The sequence below is a fragment of the Capra hircus genome, chromosome 29 (genome assembly GCF_001704415.2).
Source record: "Capra hircus breed San Clemente chromosome 29, ASM170441v1, whole genome shotgun sequence".
In the NCBI taxonomy this organism is placed as follows: Eukaryota; Metazoa; Chordata; class Mammalia; order Artiodactyla; family Bovidae; genus Capra; species Capra hircus.
This window is the reverse complement of record NC_030836.1, coordinates 46,651,832-46,665,530: the sequence shown is the minus strand read 5'-3', so window position 1 is coordinate 46,665,530 and position 13,699 is coordinate 46,651,832. Positions and strand designations below refer to the sequence as shown.

At 46.8% G+C, this 13,699-nt stretch overlaps 1 protein-coding gene across 2 annotated transcripts in view; it reads left to right on the top strand.

Annotated features, from left to right (window-relative positions):
- The window catches only part of CHKA (choline kinase alpha), a 57,491-nt gene that overhangs the window by 16,170 nt on the left and 27,622 nt on the right, over positions 1–13,699 (top strand). For both annotated transcript variants that reach the window (XM_018042924.1, XM_018042925.1), the window contains exon 2: positions 7,981–8,092. In XM_018042924.1, coding sequence (XP_017898413.1) covers positions 7,981–8,092 — 112 coding nt within the window. The remainder of the gene's footprint in view (positions 1–7,980; positions 8,093–13,699) is intronic.

Here is a 13,699-nt window from a genome sequence, read left to right as displayed (position 1 = left end):
CCAGATCTTAGCTTCATGGAGTGGCTTTTGTTTTGCATTGATTTTGTGGAATTGGTCTTGGTTCTTTTAAAGTCAGTTCTAATCAATGTGATGCCTATTGAGACACAGTTTCTTTGACCCATTTTTGGATCAACTACGTTTTTAGATTATCTACTCTTGTACATTTTCCAGTTTTGATTTCACAATTAATTGTATGACTTTGGTTGAGGGGAGTAATGAATTGATGTTTATCAGTTTAGGGGGAAGTTATTTAGCATAGATCACGAAGATGTTTCAAGAAATCCCTTTAAATTGGGTAGCTTTAAGTATGTTTCATAATTTATTTGAATTAATGATTTTTCCCGTATTGATGTACTTACAAATATTCCCTTTGCAGTATTTTTTTAACTTTAAAGTATTTCATGCCATGTGTTAACTTTATATATATCTTGAAGCATTAAAAAATTTCATTATCTTCACTAGCAATTTAATGTTTAAAAAAGTTATATTCTGCTAAATCAGGTTTTAATTGATTAACAAAAAACAGGTCCATCTAGATATGAGACAGGAGCTCTGATGCCACTGGTGGGTGGAGAGTGCCTTGGTGTGGTTCTTTTGTGGGACACTTTGACAGCAGCCATCAGAAAGTTTAAAATGGTAGTGCCCTTTGGCCCAGAAAACCCAGCTTTAAAGGATCTCCTCAGATTGTGCATAAAGGTTGACATGTAGGTATGCATTTTATAGGGTTGTGTATAGAAGTGAAAAATAATGGAAAAACTCTTATCTTTAGCAGTAGGCAGTTGGTTAAACCATGCTGTGTCTTTAAGGTGAAATTCTGTGCCTGATTAAAAATGATGTTTTTAATACTGAATTGATGGAAAATGCTCATAATAAAAGTGGAAAAGCAACTTAACAGAGCAGTATATTCACCATGATTTCAACTTTAATACAAAGAAAGAAACTGGGAAAAGGAGCTTGGGAAGATGACAAGAAAAAATATATACCACAGTATTCAAAGTGGTTATATTTGAATAATAGAATTTGGGCAGGAAGTTATCTTTTTTATTTTGAGGAGGTCTTTCAGCTCCTTGTACACACAAATTTTTGGAACCTAGATTTTAAAGTCTGCTAGTCAAAAAAATTTTAATACATATTAAAATAGCCTACTTTCTTTGCTTCAACAGCTAATAAACTGATAAACTTACTTGAGTTTTAAAAGTTATGCCTGGGTCACCCGGGTTCTTTGTCCCTTGTGTGTAGGTGACGTTGAATGTGCTGGAAGCATCGAAGCCCTACCAAGTGACTGCTTTGTGGCTCTGTGATCACAAACTCATTTTCTTTGGCATGTAATCCAGTTAGCCTTTTGGGTCTTCGGCTAGGGATGTGTTCTTCAGTTTGTTTCTGCATTTTTTTCCCAGATATCCCTTATGTTCTATGTGTGTTGTCGTTTGACCCATCAAATTATTCTTAATTGTAAGTTCATTCTTTTCTTTAAATTGTTGATTGCGCTTACCCTTTTTCCTTTTTGATGTTTATTTTGTTTGCTGCTTTTCGGCCCTGCTAGGTCTCTTGCTGCGAGGGCTTTGCTCTGCTGCAGGCAGCGGGGCTGCTCTTTAGCTGTGGTGCGCATGGCTTTCTCGCCGCAGGGGCTGCTCTTGCTGTGGGGCGCGGGCTCTAGATGCATGAGCTTCGGGAGCTGCAGCACGCAGGCTCAGTGGCTGCAGCTCTAGGCTCGGCGGCTGTGGCGCATGCGCCTATCTGCTCTGCGGCCTGTGGGATCTTCCCAGATCAGGGACCAAACCCATGTCTCCTGCATTGGCAGGCAGGCTCTTTACCGCTGAGCCACCAGGGAAGCCCGTAAGTTAATGCTTAATAGTATCTAGAGAAATTGTATATTTCAGTTGAAATTGAATATCAATTTCAAGAGCGATTGAGATGATTTTCCTCTGTGATCAACAGTCTGTAAAAGCAGCTCTGTTCTCTCTTGTGGTCCCGTTGGTGCTGTTTGAGGGACCGTGGGGTGGAGATGAGGGGCCACACTCAGCTGGACCCCCAGGGCACTGGTTAGAATTCCCACCACAGGGACCTCTCTCTTCAGCATCTTACCTGCCATGGCTTGCTTACTTACATGTGTTGAATATGAAATAAAGGTGTTATTTTCATTTTATTGATATTTTGCTTATGTGAGTATCTTTATTACTTCCTAAACTGAATTATGGCAGATACGTTTATTATAAAGTGCTTCTGCCACTTGATAAAAAGTGTGGCATTTCAGACTTCTCTGGAGTCCTCCAGCTTTTCTGGGGTTTTGTGCGGGAGGACATTCCTGACAAGTCACATGGTAAATTGACTGTTGTATTTCTGCTACCGTTTCTGTGGCCTGTCAGGGTTTCATTTGATTGTCACCCCCCCCCCCCAAAAAAAAATCCTCAATGGTTTGCTTCCTCTCACTGGAGCATATTGAGCAAGAGGCTACAGAAAGTGCAAGAGATGAAGGATTTCCAGGTTGTGGGCCTGTTTCTGGCAAAGCCGGCCCGGCTGTCTTTTTCAGGAGTCCAGGGATAAACTTTGAATCGAGTTACACAGCTTAGAACAGTAGCTCATCTGTTTGCTCTCACTGTGGACTGAGCTTTGGAGAGTATGTGACAGGAAGGAAAACTAAGGCTTTTAGCTGATGTCATGCCGGTCCTGTTGCTTGGCAGCCAGATGCCCATGGCGGCCAGGACTGGACGTGGCGGGCCCTCGTGATGGAAGGTGGAGGCTGCTGGGCCAGCCTGTCTCCGGGTCTGCCTTCTCTCCTGTCTTTCTGGGCTTGCTGAACTGAGGTGCACAGCTAGCTTGCCTCCTGGAAAGTTCAGTTCAGTTCAGTTGCTCAGTCATGTCTGACTCTTTTTGACCCCATGGACTGCAGCACGCCAGGCCTCCCTGTCCATCACCAACGCCTGGAATCTGCTCAGACTCACGTCCATTGAGTCAGTGATGCCATCCAACCATCTCATCCTCTGTCGTCCCCTTCTCCTCCTGCCTTCAATCTCTCCCAGCATCAGGGTCTTTTCCAGTCAGTCAGTTCTTCACATCAGGTGGCCATAGTATTGGAGCTTCAGCTTCAGCATCAGTCCTCCCAGTGAATATTTAGGACTGATATTCTGAATATCAGACTCCTGGGAAAATAGTCCCTTATTCTTATAGAGGCTCCCAGATGCTGTGTGATTGCTTTTCTTTAAATAAGCTGTTGAAAATATTCTTAAAAATGACTTATTTACATCTGTGAAATGTTTATGTGGAAGCACATTCCAGTTTACTTGGTTCAGAAAAAATTACACAGGAACAAAGTTGTTTTTCCCCCTAAAAACACCTTTATTGAGATACAGTTCACATATCGTATAATCCACCCACTTAAATGATAGATTCAGTGGTTTTTAGTGTATGGTTTTGAATATATCCACGGGTATACGCAGCCATCACCACAATCAATTTTAGAACATTTCCTCACCTCAAAAGGAAACCCAGGCCCCTTCAGACCCCTCTACCTCGCCCTAGGCACCCACTCTGTAGGTTTCCTGTTCTGGACGTTGCGTGTGAATGGGGTCATAGTATGTGGTCTTTTGTGCTGGCTTCTTTCATGGAGCATGTTTTTAAGGTTCGTCCGTGTTGTAGCATGTGTCAGGACTTCATTCCTTTTTAAAAATTATGGTAAAACATACATGGTGTTGTTGTGCGGTCATTCAGTCATGTGTGGCTCTCTATACCCCATGGACTGCAGCACACCTGGCTTCCCTGTGTTTCACCATCTCCGGGAGTTTGCTCAGACTTACGTCCGTTGAGTCAGTGATGCCATCTAGCCATCTTGTCTGTCGTCCCCTCATAACATTTACCGTTTTAGCCATTTTTACGTGTACAGTTCAGTGTCATTAAGTCAGTCGTTTGTTGTTCCGCCATCACCACCAGTCATCCCATGAATGTTTTCATCTTCCTAAACTGAACCTTTGTGCCCATTAAACACGAACTCCTCATCCCAGCCTGTGACCCCTCTTTGAAATGCATTTGTTGTTGTTCAGTTGCTAAGTCTTGTCCGACTCTTCCGCTGCCCTGTGGACTGTAGGCTCCTCTGCTGTGGAGAGGAGCCAGGCTCCTCTGCCCATGGGATTCTCTAGGCAAGAATGCTGGAGTGGGTTGCCATTTCTTCTTCAGGGAATCTTCCCAACCCAGAGATTGAACCCGTGACTCCTGCCGCTCCCTTCAGATCTGTTTCAGCTATGTTTCGTGTTTCCTGGAAGGTGGTATGTCCTGTTGATGTCTAGCCCTGCTGACTCCTTGAATTTAGCCCCGTGAGACCTATGTTCAGGCATCTGACCTCTGGAACTGTAAGACAATGAATGTGTGTTGTTTAAAGCCACTAAGTCTGTGGTCATATGTGACCACAGGAGCAGTCATTTGTCTTACGCAAGACTTCTGCAGACTTGTTCTGACATCTTGCTCCTGTGACCCATGGGGGTGCTCAGACCTGCTGTGTGTCCAATGCGGCATGTGGCACCCTCCAGGTTTGTCTCCCGTCTTGCTCAGCATCAGAGTTAAACCCAGGGACTCTGGAGCCCGACACCTGCCTTCCCTCCTGGCTTGGCCACCTCCTTGCTTTGCACCTCCATTTCCTCCTGTGTGCGATGGATGCAGGCCAGGTCCACCCTGAGATTGTCGGGAGGTTGAGATGGTCCCGCTGTGTCAGATACTGGGAGCGTCACAGTCCCCGGGCTCCGTGACCCTGCCTCCTGCAGTGACTACGTGAGGTGCTGCTCTTTGACCAAGCAGTGGATTTTTGTGAGTCAGAGAGCTTTAGTGCTGTGCCCAAGGTCTCACAGTGAGTGCAGAAGTGGGGTTTGAATCCCTGGCTCCCTGACTCTGAAGCCTGTGGTTTTTCTCTTAAATGATGCCCTCCCTCAGGAGAAAGGGCCTGTCTCTGGGGGAGCTTTCAGCCTCATTAGAGAGCCGGGCTAACGCGCCAGCCTGGTGAGGAGAGTGTAGGATGGCCAGTTACGCCGCGCAGCAGGGAGGAGACCAGCGGAGGGAGAGTGCCGCGGGCCTTGCCGTTTTCAGAAGGTGTCTGCTGAGCGCCTTCCCTTGGGGGCCGTGGGCCTGGAGAGCTGAAGCTAGACATGACCCCTGCCTTCAGGGAGCTAGCAGGAAGATACAGAAGCTTCCTGAGGACGCTGGGCTTCAGCCTGGTTTTAAATCATCGGTAGTTAGAGTAGCAGAGAAGAATGAGGAGTTTTGATTGGAAGAGCAGAAGTCAGTGGGTGAGGTGGCGAGTGGTATCAGTTAGTACTGGGCTTAGCTGCTTATGACAGACCCCAGAGTCACAGTAGCTTAAACCACCTAGAAATCCGCTTCCTTCGTGCATTGAAGAGGCCTGGGAGTAGCCAGGCCGAGCCGGTGCAGCACTGCCCCTGCATCAGTGGGGATGCGCACCCCTCGCGGCTGATGGCTGCGCCGTTCCTGGGATGTGGCCCTTAACCTCATGGTCTAAGACGCCGCCGCAGCTCTGGCCACGTGTGCTAGTCAGGATCCTGGCAAGAAAATGGAAACGACACTGGGTATTTCAGCAGACCTAGAGAATTAGGAAATTAGGTGAACAGGCGGAGAACCAGAAAAGCAAAACAGGGGCACAAGTGAGTACGATAAGGGCACTAAGTGTGCAGGGGCAGCCTCCTGGGGCTGGGGAAGCGAGGGAGGAGGGGCAAGATCCTGGAAGCTGAGAGGAGGGGCCCGGCTCTGTGGGTCCACCTCCGAGGGCACTGCTAAGCTGTGCTGGGGCCCTGACCTCTGGGCTGGCACCCTGAGGCGGGACCATGAGGCTGGTGCCGGCATTGCCCAAAGCGGTGAGGATGGGAGCGGGCGGGTTGGCACCACAGCACATGGGCAGGTCTGCCTGCCACCAGAACCCGGTGACACGGGAGCCGCTGCTCACAGAGGGGTGTCCCCGAAGACACCAGCGTCATCGCAGAATCGACCTGGGAGTCGGTGCACACTGCAGAATGGACGGAGGGCGGGGCCCAGCGTGTAAGCGGGTCCGTTGCTGGTTTCAGGCCCTTCCTTTACGCTCTATGTGCTGGCACTTGGTCACACAGGCCTGGACGGCTGTAGAGGCGGCTGCTAAGTACAGTCCTGATGTGAGGCAGGCTGCCCCCTGGGCACAGCCCAGCTCCTCTCACGCAGGAAGGGTGGAGAACATCCGCCCTGGGAGCAGAACTGGGCACGAGTCTGTGCCACCGTTAGTGCAGAGCGTTAACACCTCCAGATAAAAAGTTCTCCCAGTTATCTCTCTTCGGCACACAGACTGAACTCTCTCTCTTGGACTGGTTCTTGGCGGTGCCTCTCACCGTGTGCCATGAGCCCTGTCTGGGCGTGTGACGGCTCCGTTGTGGTTTGTATTTTAGCCTCCCTTGGGGAGCATAGTTTCACTGGACTGCTGGTGGATAGAGTAGGGAGAGAGGCATCAGGCTCTGGAGACGGGGCTGCTGTTCTAGAAAGCCGTGCTCCAACTGGCTCATGACTTTGTCTCCAGAAGTTGCACAGGCGCGGCATTGCCGTGTGGCACAGCTGCATTTGACGGGCAGGTGCCGGTCAGGGTTTGCTGAGCCTCTGGTTTAGACACTGTCCTGCGGTTTTGCAGTCTCTCTTATAGTTTTATGTCTGCTTTCTGCCCTGGAGCGGAAGTTTCTCGAGGTAGGACCAGAGCCTGTTTCAGTTTTGTGTTATCTGAGCTTCTAGCATCGCGCTTCGCCTAGGTGGTAGCTCTTCCCGATCTATTGACTAGACTCTGACGCCTGCTATAGTTGAGGCGCCTTGGGCCCTGAGTTCCGAACTGTAGTGTTTTATGTTTCTTCGTTTAAGTCTCCAGTATCTGCACTAATCATTTCCAACCCAGGCAGGTGGTTTGTCCCCAGGGCTACGCTTTCCTGTTAAGTGTCCCCTGTAACGTGTTCCTCGTCTTCGGTAGTCATGTGAAAGGTTTTGGGTGTTGAGGTCTCCCCTTTCCCCTGAGAGCTCCAATAATTCTTAATGTTGCAAATTGTTTGAAACGGCTGTTAGTCAAATCTGGTTGAGAAGGGGTGGATCTTGCAACTTCAAGTGGAAACCCCTGGGGGGATGGTTTAGGTATTGCTCCAAGATTTTAACTCAGCAGTGATGGGAACAGGATGGGAATTTGGGGTCACAGATGAACATGGACTGGAAGGGATACATCTGAGATACCCCCACCCCCACTTCCCATGGCTAAGGAGGGTCTCTTTGCCCCTTGTCCCTCTCTGAGGCAGATGCTACATGCAATTAAAAGCCATTCTAATGAGGTAGATGAACCTGCAGCCTATTATACAGAGTGAAGTAAGTCAGGAAGAGAAAGACAAATACTGTATATTAACGCATATGTATGGAATTTAGAAAGATGGTACTGATGGTCCTACATGCAGGGCATCAAAGGAGACACAGCTGTAAATAACAGACTTTTGGCTTCAGTGGGAGAAGGTGAGGGTGGGATGATAATAGCATTGAAACTTATACGTTACCATATATAAAATAGATGACCAGTGCAAGTTCGATGCATGAAGCAGGGCACCTAAAGCCGGTGCTCTGGAACAGTCTAGAGGGATGGGGTGGGGTTCCAAATGCGGTGGGGTGGGGGGGCACAGGTATACCTATGGCCAGTTCATGTCAATGATTGTCAAAAGCTAGCACAATGTTACAAAGTAATTATCCTCCAATTAAAATAAATTAAAAACAAAACGCTTCCCTCCTGGCTGTCCTTGAGGACCAATGGGGAGTTTGCGTGTGGAATTGATCTAAGAGCTGTGGAGCTCATCTGTGTTTCCGGTTCCCTGAGGGACGGAATGGAGACTCAGGTGAGGGCAGGTATCGTGGGCGGGAGCCGACTTCTCGCGCAGTTACCCCAGAAGAGTGACGTGGCTTGCCCTCAGGTCCCGCTCCTTACGCTCTTCTTGTTTCCAGCAGAGGTGGCCTCAGCAACATGCTGTTCCAGTGCTCCTTGCCCGACACCCTGGCCACCGTCGGAGACGAGCCTCGGAAGGTGCTCCTGCGGCTGTACGGGGCTATCCTGAAGATGGTGAGTCCCTCGGCTGCTCGGGGCGGGGAGCCTGGCCGCAGTTCTCATCCTCTTGGCCTGATTACCTGGGAGGAGATTTAAGACGTGTTAGTGGTGGTGTGGGAACTATTTAAAGACACTGCTTTTATTGTAATCGGGCTGCACCCCTGGGTTTTTTCTTTATTATTCCAAGTGAGTTCTGTCTTACTATTTGTTAGCAAACTAGTACAAGTACCACTTTTACGTCCAGAAAAAGTACATGTTGGTCAAATCTGCAATAGGGCTTTGATGACGCCTAGATTTTCCCCACACTGAAATTTTCAGCTCAGACTTAGGTTGTAAGGTTCCAACATGGGGAAGGTATGGTTTGTTTAGCATCGTCAGAAAGGGGCTACAGGATAACTCCAGTGCAAAGGAGCAAGCTCAGTGCAGCTGAATTTAATAAGTACCTCCTTTTGAGATTTCTTTTAAAACTTTGAGTTTGTTAGATTCTTAATCTTTCTGAATTTTTATATGACTTCAATAGTTGAATCTAACTTTCAGTTAAAGCGCCTTATTTGTTGAATTGTCTTAACCAATTATATCCCAAATGTCTGGATTTAAAAAAAAACAAACCTATACATGAATTTATCATTTTACTGAACACACATATAAATGTGTGTATATTGCAACGGCAGGATCTTTATACCCATTTAAATCTCCCTTGGAAGGGCCTGTTTTGATCCTCGTGAAATGGAAAGTTCGTTTTCTCAGTTTTTTTTTTCTAAAACTAGTCTCTCTCAGGTGAAGTCGCTCAGTCGTGTCCGACTCTCTGCGACCCCGTGGACTGTAGCCTCCTCTGTCCAGGGGATTCTCCAGGCAAGAATACTGGAGTGGGTTGCCATTTCCTTCTCCAGGGGATCTTCCCGACCCAGGATCAAACCCAGGTCTCCTGCATTGGAGGCAAATGCTTTAACCTCAGAGCCACCAGGGAAGCCTCAGCTCAGTCTAAAAAACAGGTCATGTCCGTTCTCTGTGATGATCGATCATATGTTTAGAAATAATAAAGTTGGCGTTCTGAGTGTTAACTCACTTAAAAAATTGTCATGATGTGACCAGACCTTCCCACTGGGTAGCTTCCCCTTAGAGGGTGAGGGTCTGAGGAAACCTGAGCTGCCGTGGAGTTGGGTTCTCACACCTGGCCCTGCCCGCTGACCCTGCGGTTCAGTTTTTTTATTTAATCAAGTTGCAGTCTCAGAGAAGTTCCTGAAATACTCAGTTTACGTCCTTTTGGGTCTTTTAATGAAATCAACTTTCAGCCATTTTTCCCCCTAAGGACTCTCTGTAACGGTGAAGTCCCATTTTGGCTCATTTGTTTTGTATGCTTTCATTTAAGCAACACTTTTAAAATACCTTAATAGCCACCTCCTGGAATCGCAGGCAGTAAGACTAGTATTTACCTCTGATTCCTGAGGCTGCTGTTTTAACTTAAATAGGAGCGTGTTCAGCATGCCCTGTGTGCTCCCCCTGGGCCAGTCGGGGTCCCAGGGCCCTGTCCAGAGGGGATGAGATGCTGATCCATGCTGTCCAGGACGCCGGTCACCAGTCACCTGTGGCCGTTAGGCACGCTTGAAATGTGGCAAGGGCAGCCGCGGAATGGGGTTTTACATTTTATTTAATTCTAGTTCATGTAAACAGACAGTCCCGTGTAGCTGGCGGCTGCTGTGCTGGTCAGCACTGCTCTAGAGCGTGCCGTGTTAGGGACGGGCCACTTAGAAAGCCAGCTGCAACACAGCCCATGCTCCCCGAAATTTTCTTTTCCCCAAATAAAGATTCACCATCTGTAGTTAATATTCTGTCTTTTTTGAAATTTTAGCAGTCTAGAAATATTACTTTATAGTGCTTAAGTGCAATAGACATGTCTGGAAATAGAATTTTACAGAATTCTCTGTTCCTGTTTATTTTTAAAGGGAAGGAAAGAAAGATTATTGGGTAACTCAATAGAAAAATAGAGAATAATGGACGCCACTTAAAATGAATTTAACTTTTTACTGAGCTAATGGATCCGAGCATGTTCTACACGCAGTGTTAACGGGGGAGGTGGGGGCAGCACTCTGCATTTGGCTTCTGAATTCTATTTTTACTAGGCTGTCAGTTTCCATTCCTAAAACTGCATCTGCTGAGGAGGCGCAGAAGCCATGCTTGGAAGCACATGGGTAGAGAGGGAAACAGGTTGCTCACAAGATGGGCACTGAGCAAACGTCGGGCGGCCTCACAGTTGACTCAGTAGACAACAGACTTGCTTTTGTTAGAAAAAAAGCTGTTCCTTTGCTTTCTAGATGGGCTCAATGTTTCCACATAATTACTCAAGTTCAAGTACACTTTTGATTGAGGCCCTAGTTCAAGTACACTTTTTTTTTGTTGAAGTATGAGCTTAGTAAAAACTGTGAAACCTGCAGCCTCAAATATTTTTGGTTCCCACGTTCTTCTGGGTTTGGCAGGGGCCCTTGCTGCCAGTTAAGAGTTTCAGACGTTAATGACCCTTGTCAACTGCTGGCCATTGGACACTTGGGCAGCATGAGGAAGGGGAGAAATTCAGGATCTCCGAGCAGGGACTTCTGTTTAAGAGGGAGGAGGAGTTGAGGAGTCAGGGGTGGAGACTCAGCGGCCAGTAAGACTCGATCCAAGCGCAGCGCCCTCTGCTTTAAAAGCTGGGCTTTCACGGCATGCGGCCAGGATTCTACCACAAATGTGAGTCCTTCCTCTTCTCATATTTTCAAGTCAGATTTTAAAATGTCTATTACTTATTTTGTTGTTGGGTCATATTGCTGATCAACTCTTTACAATGAATCTGGCCTCTAATGGGAGGAGGGGTATCTATAGTCTACAGGTTATATTCTCATCATAACCAAAAAAATGGCCAGAATTGATAGTAAATTGTCAGGATTTGCATTCGTTAAGAGATGTGGCTGATCAAATATGGAACCCAAATAATAAGTCACATTACTTTCATGAATGCATGGATTAAAGACAAAAATATACAACACATACGCCATGCTTGCCTTATTTTTCGCTCTGCCTTAGAGGAAAGCACACACACGTCCCTGTACATGTATGTACACTTATGGTATTTCCTGCACTGGCCATATGAATGCATTTCTCACGTCCTTCAAGGTAGGTTAGAATAAGCTCCTTCCTTGAAACACGACAGATCATGACAGCATGTGGTGATCAGCTTATGTAATATTTTCTCAATGTTGAGCTGTTTGGCTTAATAACATGAGAGCCTGGTTGTGTTTGACACATCCCTTCTTTCCTTTTCTCCTCCTCGTTTTCAGCTCTGGGACTTTTTAGCTCTGTGAGAATCGAATATTCAATAGTACTTTTAAAATTTGCATTTACAATCATTCACAAGTAACTTGGTTTAAAATACTAAGATGCTTCTTGGCTTTCTCATTCTTCATCTTGGTATTGTGAGATGTCTGACCTTGTTTCCATAGCAGCCCTGAGATGCTCTGTGGTTGTGGTGCAGCTCACCATGGGCTAAACAATAGACAGCCAAGGTGAAGCCTCCCGGCGGGTTTAAAGCCAACAGTTCTGTCCCCACACAGCTGTCTCTGCCAGCCCCCATTTCTCCACGAGATGAATCAGAAGCAGACTTCCCAGCTGAACCCTCCTGGAGGTTCTATTCAGGATTCATGTTAATTTTAGGGGCACATGAAAAGTCCTGCATTGGACAAGAGGAAAATGGGCCCTTTTGAGAATGAAACAAGATCAGACACATACAGCTTGAAAAACTGCCACACCACACAATATTGTTTGTAGGAGATTATTAAACATAAAAATATTGGTCTGATCTTCAAACAGTGTACGTCAGTAGCATTTAGTGCCTATTTCCCATGGGCCAGCTCTAACTTTAATGAAAAGGAGGTTATCCTCCTTAGCTGGAAACTGACGATGAAAACTGAAATTAACCATGAAATCGACTGTAACTAAAGCAGGCAGGACTGCTGAGTAGAAGCTTTGAGAAGCCCTGGTTGAGTCTTTGCTATTGTGGGAAGAGGTATAATTGCTAGAAGAGAGCTTGAACTGATGACGTCAGCTGCCAATGTAACGTGATTTTTTTCCTTTCTGGTTTCTGGGAAGGAACATGCGCTCTGCACCGTCCAGCAGCAGCCTTTTCCCAGAAGCGAGTTTGGCTGATTACAAATAACCAGTTTGCTTATTTATCATGAATTGTGGAAGACACAAATGTCAGTACGTATTGTTCCTTCAGTGTGACCTGTGCCAGTGGGCGGAAGTCTCAGGAGGCTTTGTCCTCGCCTCTGTCAGAACAGTGACTGTGTGGAGCCGGTCCCTTCTCTGCATGAATGGAGAGATTCCGCCTGGCCTTTCCCAAGGGCCTCACAGGCCTGAACGTTTGTAACACACCCTAGATCTCTCGAGTGTTGTCTGGGGAACTTTTGTTTTTGTTCTCTGAGTAATAGAAGGCTAATATTAGTGCTTGTTGGAGTACTAACCGTAATAAAATGAAAGGCATCAAGGCACAACGCAGATATGTCTCAGGGACTCAAAAAGCACCATCTGGGGCACAGTCTTTTTTGAATCCAGAAAACCAAAAGTAACCGTCCCTGTCTTCTCTTAACCCCAGCTTAATTGAAAATTCAGGCATGATAAAGTCCGGAGCAGCCCACAGGTAGTCAGCAGTAAACTGCTGGCTCCCTGAGAAGCCGCCTGCTAGCAGCACTTGGCCCTGGAGCTGAGATGGGGTGGCTGCCCTGCTTCACACAGAGCCCAGCTCGGTCCCCAGTGGCTGGGCACACGTTCCCACCAGATGAGCAAGGCGCACTGAATTTTTTTTCTCATTGTATTAGGTCATTGTGACCTAATTTACTCTACTTTAAAAACTCCCCATCTATGTTGAGCATGATATATCTATTGTAAAGCAGTCAAAACCTTCCTCCTGGAAGTGAAGCATTTTTCTGGTATTGCGTGCTCCCATTTGGTCTCACCCAGCCTTTCTCCCATGAATCCTCTCCAAAGGCAGTTGCCAAATTACCCCCTACCCTGGTACCACCTTCCATACCTGCTTTGGTGCCTTCTTTTGATAACGAAATAAACCACAGGCTACTGTGTCTAATTTTGACATATGCAAAGTGTCTTTTGTCTTGCTGGTCTTAACTGTTTGGGGTTTCTAGCATGAAGCCAGGGCAGATGCCTGGCCCCCGGAACGCTGGTGTGGCTGCAGCCCGCCCTCTCGGGAGGGAGCGTCTTTGTGCTGGGCGGCGTGAAGGGCGCGGGGTGATGTACGACTTGAGCTGTATGTGCATGTGTTCTCTGCTGCAGGCTTGTCCATGCGATCGTGCCTGGAGCACTCTGGTTTCCAGGTGACAGACACGATTCACGGTATAGTATGAGTCCTCTGAAGTTGGAGCATTCTCTACGGCTTTAATTTCTTTCTTTTAGTTCTTGGTTTCAAGAAATGTTTTCTAAGAAAAACAAAGTTGTAATGCTTTTGTTAAGTAGCACCAGCTACAGTTTGTGCTTGCTTAAAAAGCTACAGTAATTAAGATTTCAGAATGTTATGTATTGAATATATCACTTTGGGGTGGTTTTTTTTTTTTCAGTCCCAGGCAAATCAGATCCCTT